At 36.5% G+C, this 18,552-nt stretch overlaps 1 protein-coding gene across 10 annotated transcripts in view; it reads right to left on the bottom strand.

The window, feature by feature from the left end:
- The window catches only part of RUBCN (rubicon autophagy regulator), a 58,246-nt gene that overhangs the window by 33,680 nt on the left and 6,014 nt on the right, over nucleotides 1-18,552 (bottom strand). For all 10 annotated transcript variants that reach the window (XM_043594405.1, XM_043594409.1, XM_043594406.1 and 7 more), the window contains exon 2: nucleotides 7,166-7,319. In XM_043594405.1, coding sequence (XP_043450340.1) covers nucleotides 7,166-7,319 — 154 coding nt within the window. The remainder of the gene's footprint in view (nucleotides 1-7,165; nucleotides 7,320-18,552) is intronic.

Below are 18,552 nucleotides of genomic sequence, written 5' to 3'. Positions count from 1 at the left end.
TCATTTTGTGGATACCAACAGACTGATTCTAAAGTTTATATGGAGGGGGCACCTGGGGTGGCTCAGTTGGTTAAGCCTCCAACTCCGGATTTCAGCTCTGGCTGTGATCTCACGAACCATGAGATCAAGCCCCATTTGGGCTCTGCGACGACAATGAGGAGCCTGCTTGGGATTCTCTCTGTCTCCCTCTCTCTCTGCCTCTCCCCCACTTGTGCTTTCTCTTTTTCACTCTCAAAATAAACACATAAGCATTAAAAAATAATAATAATAAAGTTTATATGGAGAAGCAGAAGACCCAGAATAGCTAAAACAGTTTTGAAAGACAAGAGCAAAGTTTTTCTTCAAAAATGACTGACACTATCTGACTTCAAGACTTACAATAAAGGCACAGTAATCAAGGTAGTGGAGTATTGGCAAAAAAAAAAAAAAAAAAGACAAATAGATCAGTGAAACAGAATAGAGAGCTCAGAGACAGATGCACATAGATAGAATAAACTAATCTTTGACGAGGGAGCAAAGGCAATACAATAGAGCAATGACAGTCTTTTCAACATGGTGCTAAAACACTGGACATTCACATGAAAAAAAAATGAATCTAGATACAGACCTCACACCTGTCACAAAACTTAAGTTAAAATGAATCATAGATATAAATGTAAAATGCAAAACTATAAGTCTCCTAGAAGGTAACACAGGAGAAAACCTAGATGTCGCTGGGTATGGTGATGACTTTTTGCTACAAAACCAAAAGTATGATCCATGAAACAAAGAACTGATAAGCTGGATTTCACTAAAATTAAAAACTTCTGCTCTAGACCAACAATGTCAAGAGAATGAGAAGAGAGACGACAAACTGGGAGAAAATATTTGCAATGGCCCATCTGATAAAGAAATGTTATCCAAAATATATGAAGAATTCTTAAGACACAACAATAAGAAAACAATCTGGGGCAACTGGGTGGCTCAGTCGGTTAAGTGTTTGACTTCGGCCTAGGTCATGATCTCAGCGTTCCCAAGTTTGAGTTCTGCACTGGGCTCTGTGCTGACAGCTCAGAGCCTGGAGCCTGTTTCAAATTCTCTCTCTTTCTCTCTCCCCTCCCCCACTTGCACTCTGTCTCTCTCAAAAATAAACATTTAAGAAAGAAAAAAGAAAAAAATTAAACAATCTGATTTTAAAAATGGGCCAAAGGCTTTAACAGACACCTCACCAAAGAAGATATACAGAGGACAAATAAGCACATGAAAAGACATACCACATTATATGTCATTAGGGAGATGTAAATTAAAACAACACTATACCACCATACACCTATATTAGAACAGCCCAAATCCAGAACAATGCCAACATTAAATGCTAGTGAGGATATGGAACAAAAGGAACTCTCATTTATTGCTGGTGACAACGCAAAATGGTACAGCTACTTTGGAAGATAGTTTGATAGTTTCTTACAAACCTAAACATACTCTTACCATATGATCCAGCAATCATACTACTTGGTATTTACCCGAGGAGCTGAAAATTTATGTCCAAACAAAAACTTCAATAAAAACTTGATGTCAAATTACATAGAGGCAAGACAACTTTCAAAGTTAAAGAGAAAAAAACCCCTAAAAATGTAGAAAGTTTTATACTCATATTATAGGATCTTTAAATTGCTAGTCTAGCAGAAAGAAATTAAAACTGGAAGCCCTGTTTCATGTATTATGAGTGCAATTTATTCAGGAAAGATGATATGAAATTCCATCAGTGGATCCATGCTCCCAGAAAAGGTTTTGGTCCTATATCCAAGGACTGTTGAATAAATATAAATTTAGATGTTATAACATAACATAACATAACATAACATAACATAACATAACATAACATAACATAAAATGTTTGAGTGACTGTTCAATTGCCCTCACTTAATCAATCATCTAATGATCCAGATCACATTGTATAAGAAGGCTTTTCCTGTCCTTATCCAAAAATTGATGTAGTGGTTAAGGGGTAAATAAAATGACAAAAGATGAGCACTGGGTGTTGTATGTAAGTGATGAACCACGGGAATCTACCCCAAAAACCAAGAGCACACTTTATACACTGTATGTTAGCCAATTTGACAATAAATTATATTTAAAAAATAAGAATAATAAACAAAATGACAAATATTTGAATATTGGGGGGAAGATCAACAACCAACAAAACATACTGTACAAGTGAAGGACAATTCCTATCATAATGAAAAGCTACAATAATTAAAATTGAGCGGTGATGGTAGACAAATAGAACAACAGACCATAATAAATAACCAGAAATAGATCTGTGTGCCAAGAGGATTAAGTATATTCAAAATAAATTACAGATGAAATGGTTTAAATGTAAAAAATTAAGCCATTAACAGAAGAAACCATCGAGAAACATTTTTAATAATGGTACAGTGGGAAGCCCTTTCAGAGCATCATACAGAGCCCAGAAGCCCTGAGAGAAATGATTAATCTGACTTACTAAAAATCAGATATTTCTGTATAGTAAAAAGCCACCATATGAAATGGCAAAAGACAAACTAGGAAAAAAATATTTGTAACTCACATTACAGACAAAGGATTAATTCCATTAATGAATAAGGAACTCCTACAAATCCATAGGAAAAGAATCTAAGGAAAACGGGGTGGGGGGAGGGAGGGAATAGGAAAGAGTTCACGGAACAATAATGGTTCTCATAAACATTTTTCTTAATAAGAGGAATATAACTTTTTACCTATCATACTGGTGATAGTTTACAGTTTAATAACACCCTATATTGGCATGGGTATGGAGAAATAAATACTCTTCTACATCATTGGTGACATAACTTCCTGGAGAACAATTTAGCAATACCTATCAAAATTGAAATGTACATACCCTTTGGCCTAAAAATTCTACTTCTAGGAATATCCTACGGTAAAGGGCAAAATGACCTATACACAAGGTTATTTGCTGTAGCACTGTTACTAACTGCAAATGATTGGAAGTAATCTAAAAGCCCATTATCAGGGGACTGGTTAAATAAATTATGGTACATACACACAATGGAATATTATAAAATTACAGCTGTAAAAAAGAAAAAGCACTTTATATGATGACTTGGAATGAATTACAAGACCTATCAAGGAAAAGCCAAGATGCAGAATAGTAATTATAGCATGCTTTTATTTGTGTGAAAAATCAGGAGGTATAGCAAAGAAAATTATTCGTATTTTCTCTTACAAACATAAAAATTCTTTAGAAATAAACTGGTAAACAAAAGTTACCTAAAGGATTGAAAGGAAAGAAGATGTTTCACTGAATACAGTTTTATGCTTCTTGTGTTAAGCATATAAATGTATTGTTTATTTTAAAAATTAAATATTTTAAAGCAAGTTACAGAATGACATATATAGTACGATCTTAATATTTTTAAAAGCACACAAATGCATAGAAAAAAATAAGATCTATCAAAATGTTAAAGAGTGATTGTTATTAGTTGGTATTGAGGGTGATGTTTACTTTCTCCAAATTCTTTTTTGGTATTTTCCAAATTTTCAACAAATTAAAAACATATATTACTTATATATTCAGAAAAAAAATACACAGAGAAGTCTTTTCTGTTATTATTGTTATTTTTTAAATTGGGCTGCCTATATTGCCAAGAAAAGGTTTCTTCTTGGTGGTGGAAAAGAGGGGGATCTTTTTACTTCTCCTATTCAGCTGAGGAATCTTAGAGACTGAGTGTCTCCACATTTCTAAGCAGTAGAAAAGAAATGATCAAATATGCCTTGCGTTATGGAAAAACTAAAAGGTAGCCCAGATGCAGGCTGTTAGGGAAAATGAGATACCTCTAAGAATATGGTCATGATATCATAGCTTTCCAAAGGCCCTGAGTGATTTAAAAAAATAAAGTTCACATTCCATAACACATCCTTTAAAAGCACAGAATAGATATGACCAGCATGAATCACTGTATCCCTTCCCCCTCTCCAAGGGCACAACACCCAGAATAGCTTCCTGATGACGCAGCAGCCAGAAAGCTTTGAAAGCCTTAATCTTTAGGGAGGAAATGAAAGGGAAAAATAAGTCCTTGACACAGACATTAATTGTTAGGTCTTCACAAGGCAGAACAAAGCAGCAGTGAAATTGGTATTGATCTTTTGGTTTTGATTCTTTCCATTAGAGCCTATAGTTGAAAAGTGTGTGTATGACAGATTTGCCTGGTTTGCTTTCACTAATTAACACTACTGCTATTTTGCAGATGACCATATACTTTAATATTTTTCATTTCGATGACCATATGCTCTCACAGATATCACTTATTAATAACTGTAACAAGATATGTTATTATTGGTTTGCATTTACCAAGCATCCTTCATTTGGAATTCCATTGACTTTACCACTTCATGAAATCATTTTCTAAGAAAAAAGACATTTTCTTTTTCTGGCACAGATGGTAAAACCATCTTGTAATATGGTAAAGTGATTACTCTAGATGACAATGTAAAATTAGTAATAGAACCAAGGAGAGAACCTTTTTGCTACCAAGATGCAAGTACTTAACCACTCACCAAGTGCCACTGATCTAGTAGTTATTTTGGTCATCAGCCTGGGAAACTTGTATTGAGTTTTTGTAAAACATGTGGCATGATTCCCAAGTTTCTGGCTTGGGAGACCTGAGTGGCTAGCAATGCCACAAATCAGTGTTAAAAATAGGAGAAAGGGCAATCTCATGAGGAAAATAAGTTTGTTTTGGGTCATGCTGTGCTTAGCCTACAGGACAAAGAGCCAGATGATAATGTATAGCAGACAGCTTGTCTTATGGATCTGGAGTTCAGGAGAGGTGTCTGAGCTAGGGGTCTTTAGTACAAAGGTGATAGTTAACACAATGCAAGTGGATGAAGCTGTTTCAGGTAAACGTACAGAGTAAAAAGAGATAAGGACATAGGACAGAATCCCATTAAAAACTAAAACCCAAAAAGAAGAGATTCCAGGGAAAGAAAGTAAGAAGGAATGGTCACAGGGGTAGCAGAAGGACTCTACGACATTAGAAGATAATAATGCTATACAAGTCATGGTGTGATGATGGTCAACAACGAAGAACATAAGACAGCGTTCAAAAGGGAAGAAATGCTCATGGATCTGGTAACATGGACATCATTTTACTTAAACTTCAGTAGCAAGATCACCAGTTGTAAGGGCAAAAGCCAGATTGCAGTGGGTTATTTGTTTTATAAATTCCAGTCTTCATAACTATTTTTTATAGGACTACATGTAACTTGAAACTTAGGAAATAATTAATAAATGTTTCTTTAATTTTGTATGTGCCACAAACTGCACTAGGTAAATTTGTATGCTATTTCACTTAATCTTTCCATCAAACATGATATAAATAACATTATTCTCATTTTTTTTTTTAATTTTTTTTTTCAACGTTTATTTATTTTTGGAACAGAGAGAGACAGAGCATGAATGGGGGAGGGGCAGAGAGAGAGGGAGACACAGAATCGGAAACAGGCTCCAGGCTCCGAGCCATCAGCCCAGAGCCTGACGCGGGGCTCAAACTCCCGGACCGCGAGATCGTGACCTGGCTGAAGTCGGACGCCTAACCGACTACGCCACCCAGGCGCCCCTATTCTCATTTTTATAGATGAGAAAAGCAAGCCTCAAAAAAATTATTACCTAACAGTTAAGATCAACTGTCAGCTTACGTTTTTTAAAGCTTTTCATGTATATTATCTCATTTAATTCTCACAATAATTCAATGAGGTAGGTATCAGTGTTACCTCATTTTACAAATGAGGAAACAGAGGCACAAAGAAATAACTTACCCAATACCACATAGTTCTGAAGCCGAGATTAAAATATGAACAGTCTGACTCAAGAGTCTATAATTGTAACTACTATGTCATTTTTTCCCCAAGGACCTGAGAAATGAGTCTAGATTTCAATCCAGGTTCTATCTGATTCCAAAGACTTTTGTCAGGCTACCATACAATGTTGCCTCCAAATGTCTAGAATGGTGTTTAAATAACAATAACCATTAAGAAACACTTTCAGAGAGCCTCACTTTCAGAACTTACTCTGAATAAAGAAAATCTAACCTAAGCCAACTTCTCCACTGAATTCTGAAAATGTCAAACAGGAACATTAGTTTGAAGATACTGTTCAGAGATAATACACATATATTTTTAGAAGGAAGGGTAGCATATTAAATCCTATCAACTATAAATACCTTAACACCAATTAGTTTGTTAGCTTTTTTTCAATGTGACTGCTTGAGAATAAATTCTGATTAGAAAAGAGAAAGACAAGCTTAGCTCTAGGGAAAGAGTTCCGGGGAAGAATACTAGACTCTGATATGGGATACGGAGGAGTTGTTTAGGAACACAAGCCTATGCACATATTTGTGAGGTCTGATTTAAAAAAAATTTTTTTTAATTTTATTTATATTTTTGAGAGAGACAGAAAGACAGCATGAGCTGGAGAGGAGCAGAAAGAGGGGAGACACAGAATCTGAAGCAGGCTCCAGGCTCCGAGCTGTCAGCAGAGTCCGATGCGGGGCTCATACCCACAAACCGTGAGATCATGACCTGAGCCGAAGTCAGACACTTAACCAACTGAGCCACCAAGGCACCCCTGTGATGTCTGATTTTTTAAGTAGGAGGATACTAGAGCCAATGCCTCACTTGACAATTTTATTCAGATCCAAACCTTATTTAAAACACTGCGAATGAAGTAAATGCAAAAGATAAAGCAAAAAACATTACGTATTATTATATTCTACTCTTTATTAATACTCAAAGTTTATTAGTGTTTGAGGATATTACAGAAAAGAAATTCAACATCAATAAAGTTTATATTAAAAAAATTAAGCTATAACTAAAACTACCATTCATAAGAATCAACCAGTTATCTATAAATGATGCTCAGAGAGTATTCTAAAAAAGACAATATTCTGTAATTGATGTGTCCTAGGGTGCTCCTAAGAGAAAAATCCTAGGGATTCATCATCATTGTCCTTATCCTCTTCCTTCTCATCATCATACCACAGTCCCACCTTCAAGAGCTCACAGACTAGAAGCCTTCATCTTCTCCCTGTCAACAACTTAATGCAACTGTTTCTTTTCAGCAAATGATGCAGCCATCCTGGCAAAAAAGAAGAGGTCTACACACCTGGTCGTGGATAAGCCCATGATAGAGGATGCTCTGCATGTCCCTACAAAGCCGCTCCAGGCCACCATACTTGGACCAGACGTTGGGGCTGTTGGCTGACACCAAACCCTCCACAGTAGTCTTCAAATTACCCAGCAACTGCCAGTGCTCCCTCCTGCAAGGGCATCAATTATACCAAAGGTTAGTTAACTCTGTTGTATCTGATCCTAAACATGTCAAAGAAAGTCTAAGCCAAGAGGCCTCCAGCCCAAATCCTAATATTTTTTCCTCTATTAATTTTTACTTGGGCCTAAGACCCAAATCAGAGAGGTTAAGTTGTAAAGAACACTTAAGATTAAAAAAACAAAAACAAAAACCCTCACTCTTAATGAGGCATGTTATGTTTTGTAAGGTGATCTTCATTTTTTATCTCATTCAATTCTCACATAAGTAGCCTATAACCCTCTGTTTCTAAGACTGAGACCCATCAAGATCCATTTCTGGAAATGACAGGACATAAGCAGTGTATAAAGAGATGAGGGGATGTGATCAAAACCAGAAATCTTTTTTAGAACAAAAAAGTCAAAAAAGACTTTTTATTCACTGTATTTCCATGCACTAAGTACACATATGTATACACAAATATTATGATTAAGAATGTAAATTGTCCATGATTTCTGCCTCCCACCCCCCCCCATAGTTTTTTAAGCTAAAATCAAGACAAAAAGGTTCTGTTTGCACTGAGCCACTTTGGGACATGCCCCCAAATCAGTCAACTTTTGGCTTATTCTTCTGGACCATTTGAAGTACTGAGGAGGAAAAGTTTGAAAATTGCTGCCCTAAATGGTCTTCAAGGTTCCTCTGAAATCCCCAGCATTTTCTCAACAGTTTCCACCCCAATAAAAACTCAAAACCAACTTCAATTGAATGAAAAAAGTTGGATGCACTGAATCAAACTGGATAAAAAAAACATGAAGAGATGAAATGCCAAACTCCTCCTCTTAGGCCCCCAAGTGTCATACTGCACACTTTACCTTGCCCTTCCATTTCTCATTAGAATACTACTCTTTATACTTGTCAAGAACAGTCATGAGAATAATAATTTTTTTCAGGGAATTTTCACCATAACTATTTCACATCGTTTAAATGCCTATCGGGGCAGAAGGGTCCTGATTTGGAATCCTTACTAATTCTATCAGTACTGAAAACTAACTTCTTATGTGCATTTTCTGAGTCATTTTTAAAAGTGGATGAGTAAAGACAAATAAAATATAATGAATGAAGCTAGATCCAGTATAAGAGTGTCATCTAAAAAGAGAAAGCTAGATGAATCTCAACTTGGTCTTCTGCTCTCAAGGCCTTAAGACCAAGAATGTATTCAAACTGGGAGACATCAGGCTTTCTTAACCTTACACCATTTAAACATTTGAGTCACCAAACTCATTTGTTCCATTTCTTTCTTCCCCAATTTTATTGAGGTATAATTGACATATAACATTATATTAGCTTGGAGTGTGTAACGTAATGATTTGATATATGTATAAACTACAAAATGATTACCACATTAAGCTTAGTTAACATTCATCACATCACATAGTTACAATTTTTTTTCTTGAGATGAGAACATTTAGATCTACTCTCTTAGCAACTTTCAAATATACTATAAGTCTTGTTAACTGTAGTCATCCATGCTGTCATTATATCCCCAGAATTTATTTATCTGATTACTGGAAGTATACCCATTTCCCTCATCCCCCATCTCTAGCAACCACCAATCAATCTGCTCTCTATTTTTAGGAGTTTGGCTTTTTTTAGAATCCACATATAAGTGAGATTATACAATATTTGTCTGTCTGACTTATTTCACTTAACATAATGCTCTCAAGGTCCATCCATGTTGTCAAAAATGGCAGGATTTCCCTTTTTAGGGCTAATATTCCTGCGTGTGTGTGTGTGTGTGTGTGTGTGTGTGTGTACGCGCGCGCGCGTGTGTGTATCACATTTTCTCTATCCGTTCATCTATCAATGGATACTAAGGTTGTTTCCATGCCTTGGCTATTATAAATAATGCTGCAATGAACACGGCGGTACAGATATCTCTTCAGCATCCTGTTTTTGTTTCCTTTGGATATATACCCAGAACAAAAACTGCCAGATCACATAGTATTTCTATTTTTAATTTTTGAGGAATCTCCATACTGTTTTCTACAGTGGCCACACCACTATATTCCCACCAACAGTCCACAAGGATTCCTTTTTCTCTACCTTCTCACTAATAACATTTGTTTTCTCTCATCTTTTTGATGACAGTCCTAACAGTTGTGAGGTCCTATCTCACTGCAGTTTTAATTTGCATTTCACTGATAATTAGTGACACTGAGCACCTCTTCATGTACCTGTTGGCCATTGTCCTGTTTTATTTCCATGCCAGTCCTGAGAGAGATCTCAAGATAACTAAGATGTATAGAGGACTTAAATGGTCATTAAAATGCCATACTGTGAGAAACTGCCATCACAGAGGCCAACTGACTGCCAACTTTTGCTTCAGTGACTCTTCATCTTCTATGCTTCCTTAGGGTTAATCTGGCCTGTTCAGACTGACACAGTTTTCACATTCCAACAGGTTACAATTAAATCTTGCAGGCCTGAGAGCAGTTTGCTTCCTCAAGTAACTTTACATACCTATGTTCTGATTTATTCTCCATCTTACAAGTATAACTGTCAAGGAAAATCATGATAAATTCTGAAATCAGACACCAAGTACCCTATCACCCTGAGGCTTTGATTCCAAAATCATGAGCACTGAAATCCTAGAAACCTAAGCATTCAGATCTACTACCAACTTCTACTGAACAAAGCTAAAGACCTTTCTTTCCTCACAATGTAGCATCCCTAAGATACCAAAGCTACAGAAGAGTGTGGCTCTTATTCTAAATTATACCAAACCATTTATATTTGGTATAAGCTCATGCACAAGAAAAGTAAACCTTAAAAAAATTTTATTTACACGGCTAGCCTATTTATTGTCTTTACCTTTTTAGAATCCTTTACCCTAATAATGCAGTTATCACTTCCAGAGAATTGAAATGCTATATTCAAATAGAGCTCCCCCACAGTAGTTGCATTAATCTATTCATACCTGAATCTTATATGCAAGTCAACAGATCATCATGAAAAATCGAATATGCCTCTGTATTCTTTAACCACATTTTCAGTAAGTAAGGTCAATCTTTCTTGTGTTAAACCTGTTCAGTAATAGTTATTTGAATGATATCACCTTGAATTCACATGTAACCTTTATCTAGGCAAAAGCAAGGCCTTTGATGTATATTAGATTCAAAGTAGCCTTTTGCAGAGCCACTTCTCCAAGTACACAGAGTGCTCTCCCTTAATCACCATAAATTAAAAGCAAGTCTTTCTAAGCATCTCACCCTGTGCCAAGGAAGCACCAGGCCTAAGTGGCAAGGGACAGTATAATCCATTGCTACCTGAATCCTTTTCATCAACAGTTAAGCCAACCTCAGAATAAAGTCCTACCTATTTTCCTTTGGGGTGATTTTGACTTGATTCCTTGAAAGAGGAACAGAAATTGCTTAAGCAACTCAAATAAGGATATTCAAGGAAAAAGTTTTGCTAAATGCCAGCACAGTCTTAAGCTTGCCAAGTCACAATTAGAAGCGACACTCAAGGGGCCAGGATTACCTTGATACCAAAATAAGACACAGACACTACCAAAAAAAAAAAAAAAAAAGGAGAAGACCAATATCTCTGATGAACATAGATGCAAAAATCCTCAACAAAATATTAACAAACCAAATCCAACAACGTATTTAAAAAATCATTCAGCACAATCAAATGGGATTTACTGTTGGGATACAAGGGTGGTTCAATATTCACAAATCAACCAATGTGATATATCACATTAACAAGAGAAAGGATAAACAATGACATAATCATTTCAACAGATGCAGAAAAAGCATTGGACAAAATACAACATCTATTCATGATAAAAACCCTCAACAAAGCAGGTTTAGAGGGGACATACCTCAACATAATAAATGCCACATATGAAAACCCCACAATGAACATCATACTCAGTGGTGAAAAACAGAGCTTTTCCCCTAAGATCGGGAACAAGACAAGGATGTGTACTCTCACCACTTTTATTCAACATAGGTCTGGAAGTCCTAGCCACAGCAATCAGACAAGAAAAGGAAATAAAAGGCATCCAAATTGGTAAAAAAAAAAAAAAAGGAGTAAAATTTTCCCTATTTGCAGATGACATGATACTATATATAGAAAACCCTAAAGATTCCACCAAAAAACTACTAGAAGTGATCAGTGAATTCAGGAAGATTGCAGGATACAAAATTAATGTGGAGAAATTTGCTGCATTTCTACACACTGATAATGAAGTAGCAGAAAATTAAGAAAATCCTATTTACAAATGCACCAAAAATAATGAAATACCTGGGAGTAAACTTAACCAAGTAGGTGAAAAACCTGTATTTTGAAAACTATAAAACACTGATGAAAGAAATTGAAGAGAAAACAAATGGAAAGATATACTATGCTCATGGATTAGAAGAATTAATATTGTTAAAATGTCCATACTACCCAAAGAAATCTACAAATTTAATGCAATCCCTAGCAAAATACCAACAGCATTCTTCACAGAACTAGAACAAATAATCCTAAAATTTGTAGGGAATCCCAAAAGACCCAAAAGAAAATAAACAAAGCAATCTTCAAAAAGAACAAAACTGGAAGTATCCAATCTCAGATTTCAAGATATTACTACAAAGCTGTAGTAATCAAAACAGTATGGTACTGGCACATAAAAAGACATATAGATCAACAAAATAGAATGGAGAACCCAGAAATAAACCCACCATCATATAGTCAATTAATCTATGACAAAGCAAGAATATGCAATGGGAAAAAGATAGTCTCTTCAAAAAATGGTGTTGGGAAAACTGGACAGCTACATGCAAAAGAATGAAACCAAATCACTTCACATATACACAAAATAAACTCAAAATGGATTAAGGACTTGGGGCACTTGGGTAGCTCAGTCGGTTAGGCGTCTGACTCTTGGTTTCATCTCGGGTCATAATCTTACGGTTTGTAAGTTTGAGCCCTGCACTGAGCTCTACGCTGCTGTTGTGCAGCCTGCTTGGGATTCTCTCCTCCTCTCTCTGCCCCTCCCTTGCTTGTGCTCATGTTCTCTCACTCTCTCTTTCTCTCTCTCTCAAAATAAATAAATAAAACTTTTTAAAAAATGGACTAAGGACCTAAATGTGAGACCTGAAACCATGAAAAGCCTAGAAGAGAGGACAGGCAGTAATTTCTCTGACATCAGCCATAGCAATATTGTTCTAGATATGTCTCCTGAGGCAAGAGAAACAAAAGCAAAAATAAACTATTGGTACTACATCAAAATAAAAAGCTTCTACTTTACCAAAACAACAACAACAACAACTACAAACAAACAAACCAGGAGGTGCCTGGGTGGCTCAGCTGGTTAAGCATCCAACTCTTGATCTCAGACTCATGAGTTCAATCCCCATGTTGGGCTCCATGATGGGCATGAAGCCTACTTAAAAATAAATAAATAGGGGTGCCTGGGTGGCTCAGTGGATTGGGTGGCTGACTTCGACTCAGGTCATGATCTCAAGGCTTGTGAGTTCGAGCCCTGCGTCGGGCTCTGTGCTGACAGCTCGGAGCCTAGAGCCTGCTTCAGATTCTGTGTCTCCCTCTCTCTCTGCCCCTCCTCTACTCACACTGTGTCTCTCTCTCTCTCTCTCAAAAATAAATAAACATTAAAATAAACAAACAAATAAATAAATAAATAAATAGCTTCTGCACAGCAAAGGAAACAATCAACAAAACTAAAAGACAATCTACAGAATGAGAGAAGAGATTCCCAAATGACACATCTTATAATTTATTAAATGACATATCCAAAATTTATAAAGAATTCACAAGGCTGAGGGGCACCTGGGTGGCTCAGTTGGTTGAGTATCTAACTTCAGCTCAGGTCATGATTTCACAGTTCATGAGTTTGAGCCCCATGTTGGGCTTGGTGCTGTCAGCCTGTCAGTGCAGAGCCCACTTAGGATCCTCTGTCCCCCTCTTTCTGCCCCTCCCCAACTTACACTCTCTCTCCAAGAATAAATTTAAAAAAAGAACTTACAAGATTGAACACCAAAAAAAAAAAAAGATATAATTATTAAAAGATGGGCAGTAGACAGGAACAGACATTCCTCCAAAGAAGCCATACAGATGCCCAACAGACACAAGAAAAGATGCTCAACATCACTCATCATCATGGAAATGCAAATCAAAACCACAATAAGATATCACTTTACACCTGCCAGAATAGTTAAAATAAAAAATACAAGAAACGACAAGTGTTGGTAACTATGTGAAGTTAAAGGAACCCTCTTGCACTGTTGGGAATGCAAACTAGTGCAGCCACTGTGGAAAGCAGTATGGAGGTTCCTCAAAAAATTAAAAACAGAATTACCATATGATCCTATAATTCTACTACTGGGTATTTACCCATAGAATACAAAAATATTAATTTTAAAAGATATATGCAACCCTATGTTTATTGCAGAATTATTTACAATAGCCAAATTATGAAAGCAGCCCAAGTGTCCACTGAGAGATGAATGGATAAAGAAGATGTGGGGGATGTGTGTGTATACACACACACACACACACATACATATATATATATATATATATATATATATATATATATATATAATGGAATATTACTTGGCCCTAAAAAATAAAATCCATCGACCAAATGGATGGACCTAGAGAATATAATGCTAAGTGAAATAAGTCAGCCAGAGAAAGACAAATGCCATATGATTTCACTCATGAGGAATTTAAAAAACCAAACAACAAAAGAGACAAATCAAAGAATCGACTCTTAACTGAGAACAAACTGATAGTTACCAAAGAGGAGGTGAGTGGAGGGAATGGGTGAAATAGGTGAAGGGGATTAAGGGTGCAGTTATCATGATGAGCACTCAGTAACACATAGAATTGCTTAACAACTATACTGTATGTCTGAAACTAGCACAGTGTGTTAATTATACTGGAATTTTTTTTTTTAAGTGATATTCAAGGTTAAAACAGAAAAGTTACAGGCAAATGTTATTTTTTTAAAAAGTGCTATGTCCCAGGGGCACCTGGGTGGCTCAGTCGGCTAAGCGTCTGACTTGGGCTCAGGTCATGATCTCACGGTCTGTGAGCTTGAGCCCCGCGTCGGGCTCTGTGCTGACAGCCCAGAGCCTGGAGCCTGCTTCAGATTCTGTGTTTCCCTCTCTCTACGCCCCTCCCCCACTTGTGCTCTGTCTTTGTCTCTGTCTCTCTCTCTCTCAAAAATAAATAAACATTAAAAAATTTAAAAAAAAAAGTGCTATGTCCCAGGTGATGTATACAAATGTTGAATCACTATATTGTACACCTGAAACTAATGTGACACTGTATGTAAATTAACTGGAATTCAAATAAAAACTTATAAATAAATACATAAACAAATAAAAAGAGTAATGCCATATAACTAACACATAATCACTAAAAACAACTGAAATATATGACAAATAGTAAATACATAATAAGTACCATGCAATTGTAAAGTGAGATTTTAACCCAAGAAATATATATTAGCATGTCTTGGATCTCCAGTGTCCTTTTTAGTGGTACAAGGAAACAGCTTCAACTTATTGGCATATTCCCTCCACAGTGTGCCATTTATCTGCAATGAATTGTGGTATCTACCTGAAATCAAGACTGAAGGTCAGGTTGTCCCAAGTCAGATAAGGATTTGATCCCTGAAATGTAAGAAAAGTATGTGATATCCAAATGATGGAATATCATGAAACCATTAAAGTTTTTCATTAGGAAGAGTTTCCAAAGTTAATGACAGATAATACGTTAAAGTATAAAAAGCAGAATATAAAATTATTATTTATGACATCAACATAAAAATGCTGAGAGAAATTGAGATATGTAATAGTGGTTACCTCTGGTTATATGAGGGGAATGTAGAGAAGGGAAGAACTGTTTAGGCCTTCCTTGAGCCTAGCAATTAATGAAAGATCAATAATGTGAATAAAGTTACCAAACAAGAGGCTGGAAACTACCATCAAGGATTTTCTAAATACCAAAGTGTCAAGGGCATCTTATGCTGAAAGACTGTGGTCTGGCAAACACTTGGGACTTTTAATACCAAAAAGCACTCTCTGAAAAGAATAGGTTCCTTCTTTAAAGCAGAAGGAGACATAGTTAAGTGAAACAATTATTAGTAACACTTTAAGTAGCAAGAGACTATAACATATATGTTTAATTGTCTTCTCTTCAGGCTCCATGTTTTCTGGTTTTAAGTATATAGTATCTGACATGTAGAGTATGCAGTTAAATATTTATGATGTTTTTAAGTAAATAATATGCTTATAGAAAAAACGTGCTTGACTTCATTATAGTCTCTCAACTCCAGGGTACTTAGGAGAACCTAACCATTGGCCAGTCCCATCTCTTTAATGGCTGACAGCAGAATTTTAATGTCTAGGAGGGAATAAGTAGTACTGGAAGGCATGCTTGTAACTTCATATCTATTCAACAAATGCCTCACCAATCACACTACATTTGAATGACATCGAATTTATTGAATTTCAATAATGAGTAGATTTAACAAAAGGAAAATCCCTTATGTCAGAAACCTAACCACTGATGATGTACAAACTCCTCAGTATGGAGTTCAAAACGTCTTCATCATGTAGCCCCCATCTAAATACCAACTTTCTTCCTCAGTACTCCTCAATTTGAATATAGTCTCACTAACGCACTCTATTATGAACATGCCAACCTCACGCCTACTTCCATGACTTTATTTATACAGACCTTTCCATGTAGAATGCTTCTCTTCTTGTCTTATTCAGGGATTCAGATTCAGCTCTAGTTCAACCTTCTCCTAAGAAGTTCTAAATAAGGGGACCTGGGTGGCTCAGTCAGTTAAGTGTCCGACTTTGGTTCAGGTCATGATGTCATGGTTTGTGAGTTCAGTTTGTGAGTTCGCGCCCCACATTGGGTTATCTGCTATTAGCACAGAGCTCGTTCAGATCTTCTGTCCCCTCTCTCTCTATCCCTTCCCAACTCGCACACACACTCTCTCTCTCTCTCTCAAAAATAAATAAACGTTAAAATAAAAAGTTGTAAATAGTTTGACTTGCTATAACTCCTTCGTTTGAAACCCTATAATATACACTGTCAATACAACATTCCTCCTAATCATCCTTAAAAAAATTGTTATTGTATGTGGTTTGTTTCCTCACAGATAGAGACTGTGTTTTTTCTATTTCTTTTGTGCTTTAATAAGGATTGAGAAAATGTCATGCAGCGGAAAGAGAACAAGTTTCATAGTCAGGCCAACCTGAATTTGAATCCCAGCTCTCCACAAATTAGCTGTTGCATCCTTGGGTAAGCCATTTAAATTCTTTAAGGTTCAGTTCCTTCAGAGTAATTGATAATCTATAGAAAGCACCATCATAGAGTAGATAATATTCCTTCTCTTTTCTCTGTCCTTTTCCTTCTTTGAACTTCCACTGCATAAATATAATAAATCCAACTACATTAGAAGGGGTACCTGAATAAAGCCTTCTTACCCATTGTGCCTCAGAGAAAATTCTGCCAAAAACTATCTAGGATTGGACAGTCTGTAACACAAATGAAGACTTGTCACTGTGCTCCCCATCTAAACAATGTCTCAACTGATTTTAAACTAGGGTTAAATCTCCCCTTGGTTAAGCACAGATTTGAAGGCCTGATTATGCTCATGGTGCTCTCACTGAAGCAGGAAAGCTAGAAAAGACTTCCTCAGATTTGGAGGTATCTTGTATCTAACAGAGACTCCAATCTGCTTAGTTGATAGAATGGTAGAAGCATATAAGGGTTTATTGCAAAGCAGTAAGGCTAATTTCATGAGTCATATAAGAAAGTCAACCTCATTACCATACAGTTACATCTTATGTTGTCTGGGTAGCAGAATGCTTTACAAACAAGGTAAAGGAGGCACACACCACCACTTTGATAGCAAAGGCACAGGAGGAAAGAAAGACTGCTTCAATTGCTTCAGTTTTAGGGATACTATTTTAAAGTAAGAGCTAACTATCATTACAACTAAAACTAGATTATCTTTAAAAAAAATTTTTTTTTTACTGTTTGTTTATTTTTGAGAGAGAGACAGAGACAGAGTGCGATTGGGGTAGGGGCACAGAGAGGGAGACACAGAATTGGAAGCAAGCTCCAGGCTCTGAGCTATCAGCACAGAGCCCGACGCGGGGCTCAAACCCATGAACTGCGAGATCATGACCTGAGCTGAAGTTGGACGCTTAACCGACTGAGCCACCCAGGCGCCCCAAGATTATCTTTCTTTTAAAGTTTATTTATTTTTGAGAGAGAGAGAGAGAGAGAGCGTGCACGTACCCATATGGGGGAGGGGGGAGAGAAAGAGAGAGAGAGAGAGAGAGAGAGAGAGAGAATCCCAAGTAGGCTCTTTGCTTTCAGCACAGAGCCGGAGGCAGGGCTCAAACTCACTAACCATGAGATCATGACCTGAGCTGAAATCAAGAGTCAGGTGCTTAACAGACTGCTTAACAGGGTGTCACCCAAGCACCCCTAAAATTAGACAATCTCAAAAATTGCTGAGGCAAAGAAAGAGCAAGAGAATATTATAAAAATCATTTTTAGGGACACCTGGGTGGCTCAGTCAGTTAAACGTCTGACTTCGGCTTATGTCATGATCTCCCAGTTAGTGGGTTCAAGCCCGCATCAGGCTCTATGCTGACAGCTCAGAGCCTGGAGCCTGATTCAGATTCTATGTCTCCTTCTCTCTCTGCCCCTCCCCTGCCCACACTCTGTCTCTCTCTCTCTCTCCCCCCCCTCAAAAATAAACAAAAAAAATTAAAAAATCATTTTTAAAAGATGACAGAATTAAGATGAAACAGATATGATACAAAAATAAAAATCAATGAAATAAACTCAACTATTTAAAACAAAGCGGCCAATCAAGCAAAAAGGTAAGTGGAAATTATGATATTTTATGAAGGTTGCATTCAAGACAAGAATCATTAAAAAAGACAAAGAGGCCATAATAAAGATATAGCTGTCATTAACTTTTATGTATGTAATAACACGACCTCAAAATATATAAAACAAAACACACACACAAAGCAAAAACAGTAGAAAACAGAAGAAAGAAAATTGAGGGGCTGGCTCAATTGGTGGGAGCATGCGATTCTTGACCTCAGATTTGTGGGTTCGAGCCCCACACAGAGTATAGAAATTATTTAAAAATAAAATCTTTAAAAAAATGAAAATAGAAAAAATAA

The sequence above is a fragment of the Prionailurus bengalensis genome, chromosome C2 (assembly GCF_016509475.1).
Source record: "Prionailurus bengalensis isolate Pbe53 chromosome C2, Fcat_Pben_1.1_paternal_pri, whole genome shotgun sequence".
NCBI lineage: Eukaryota > Metazoa > Chordata > Mammalia > Carnivora > Felidae > Prionailurus > Prionailurus bengalensis.
Note: the sequence above shows the minus strand (reverse complement) of the source record. Positions and strands in the feature narration are given on the sequence as shown.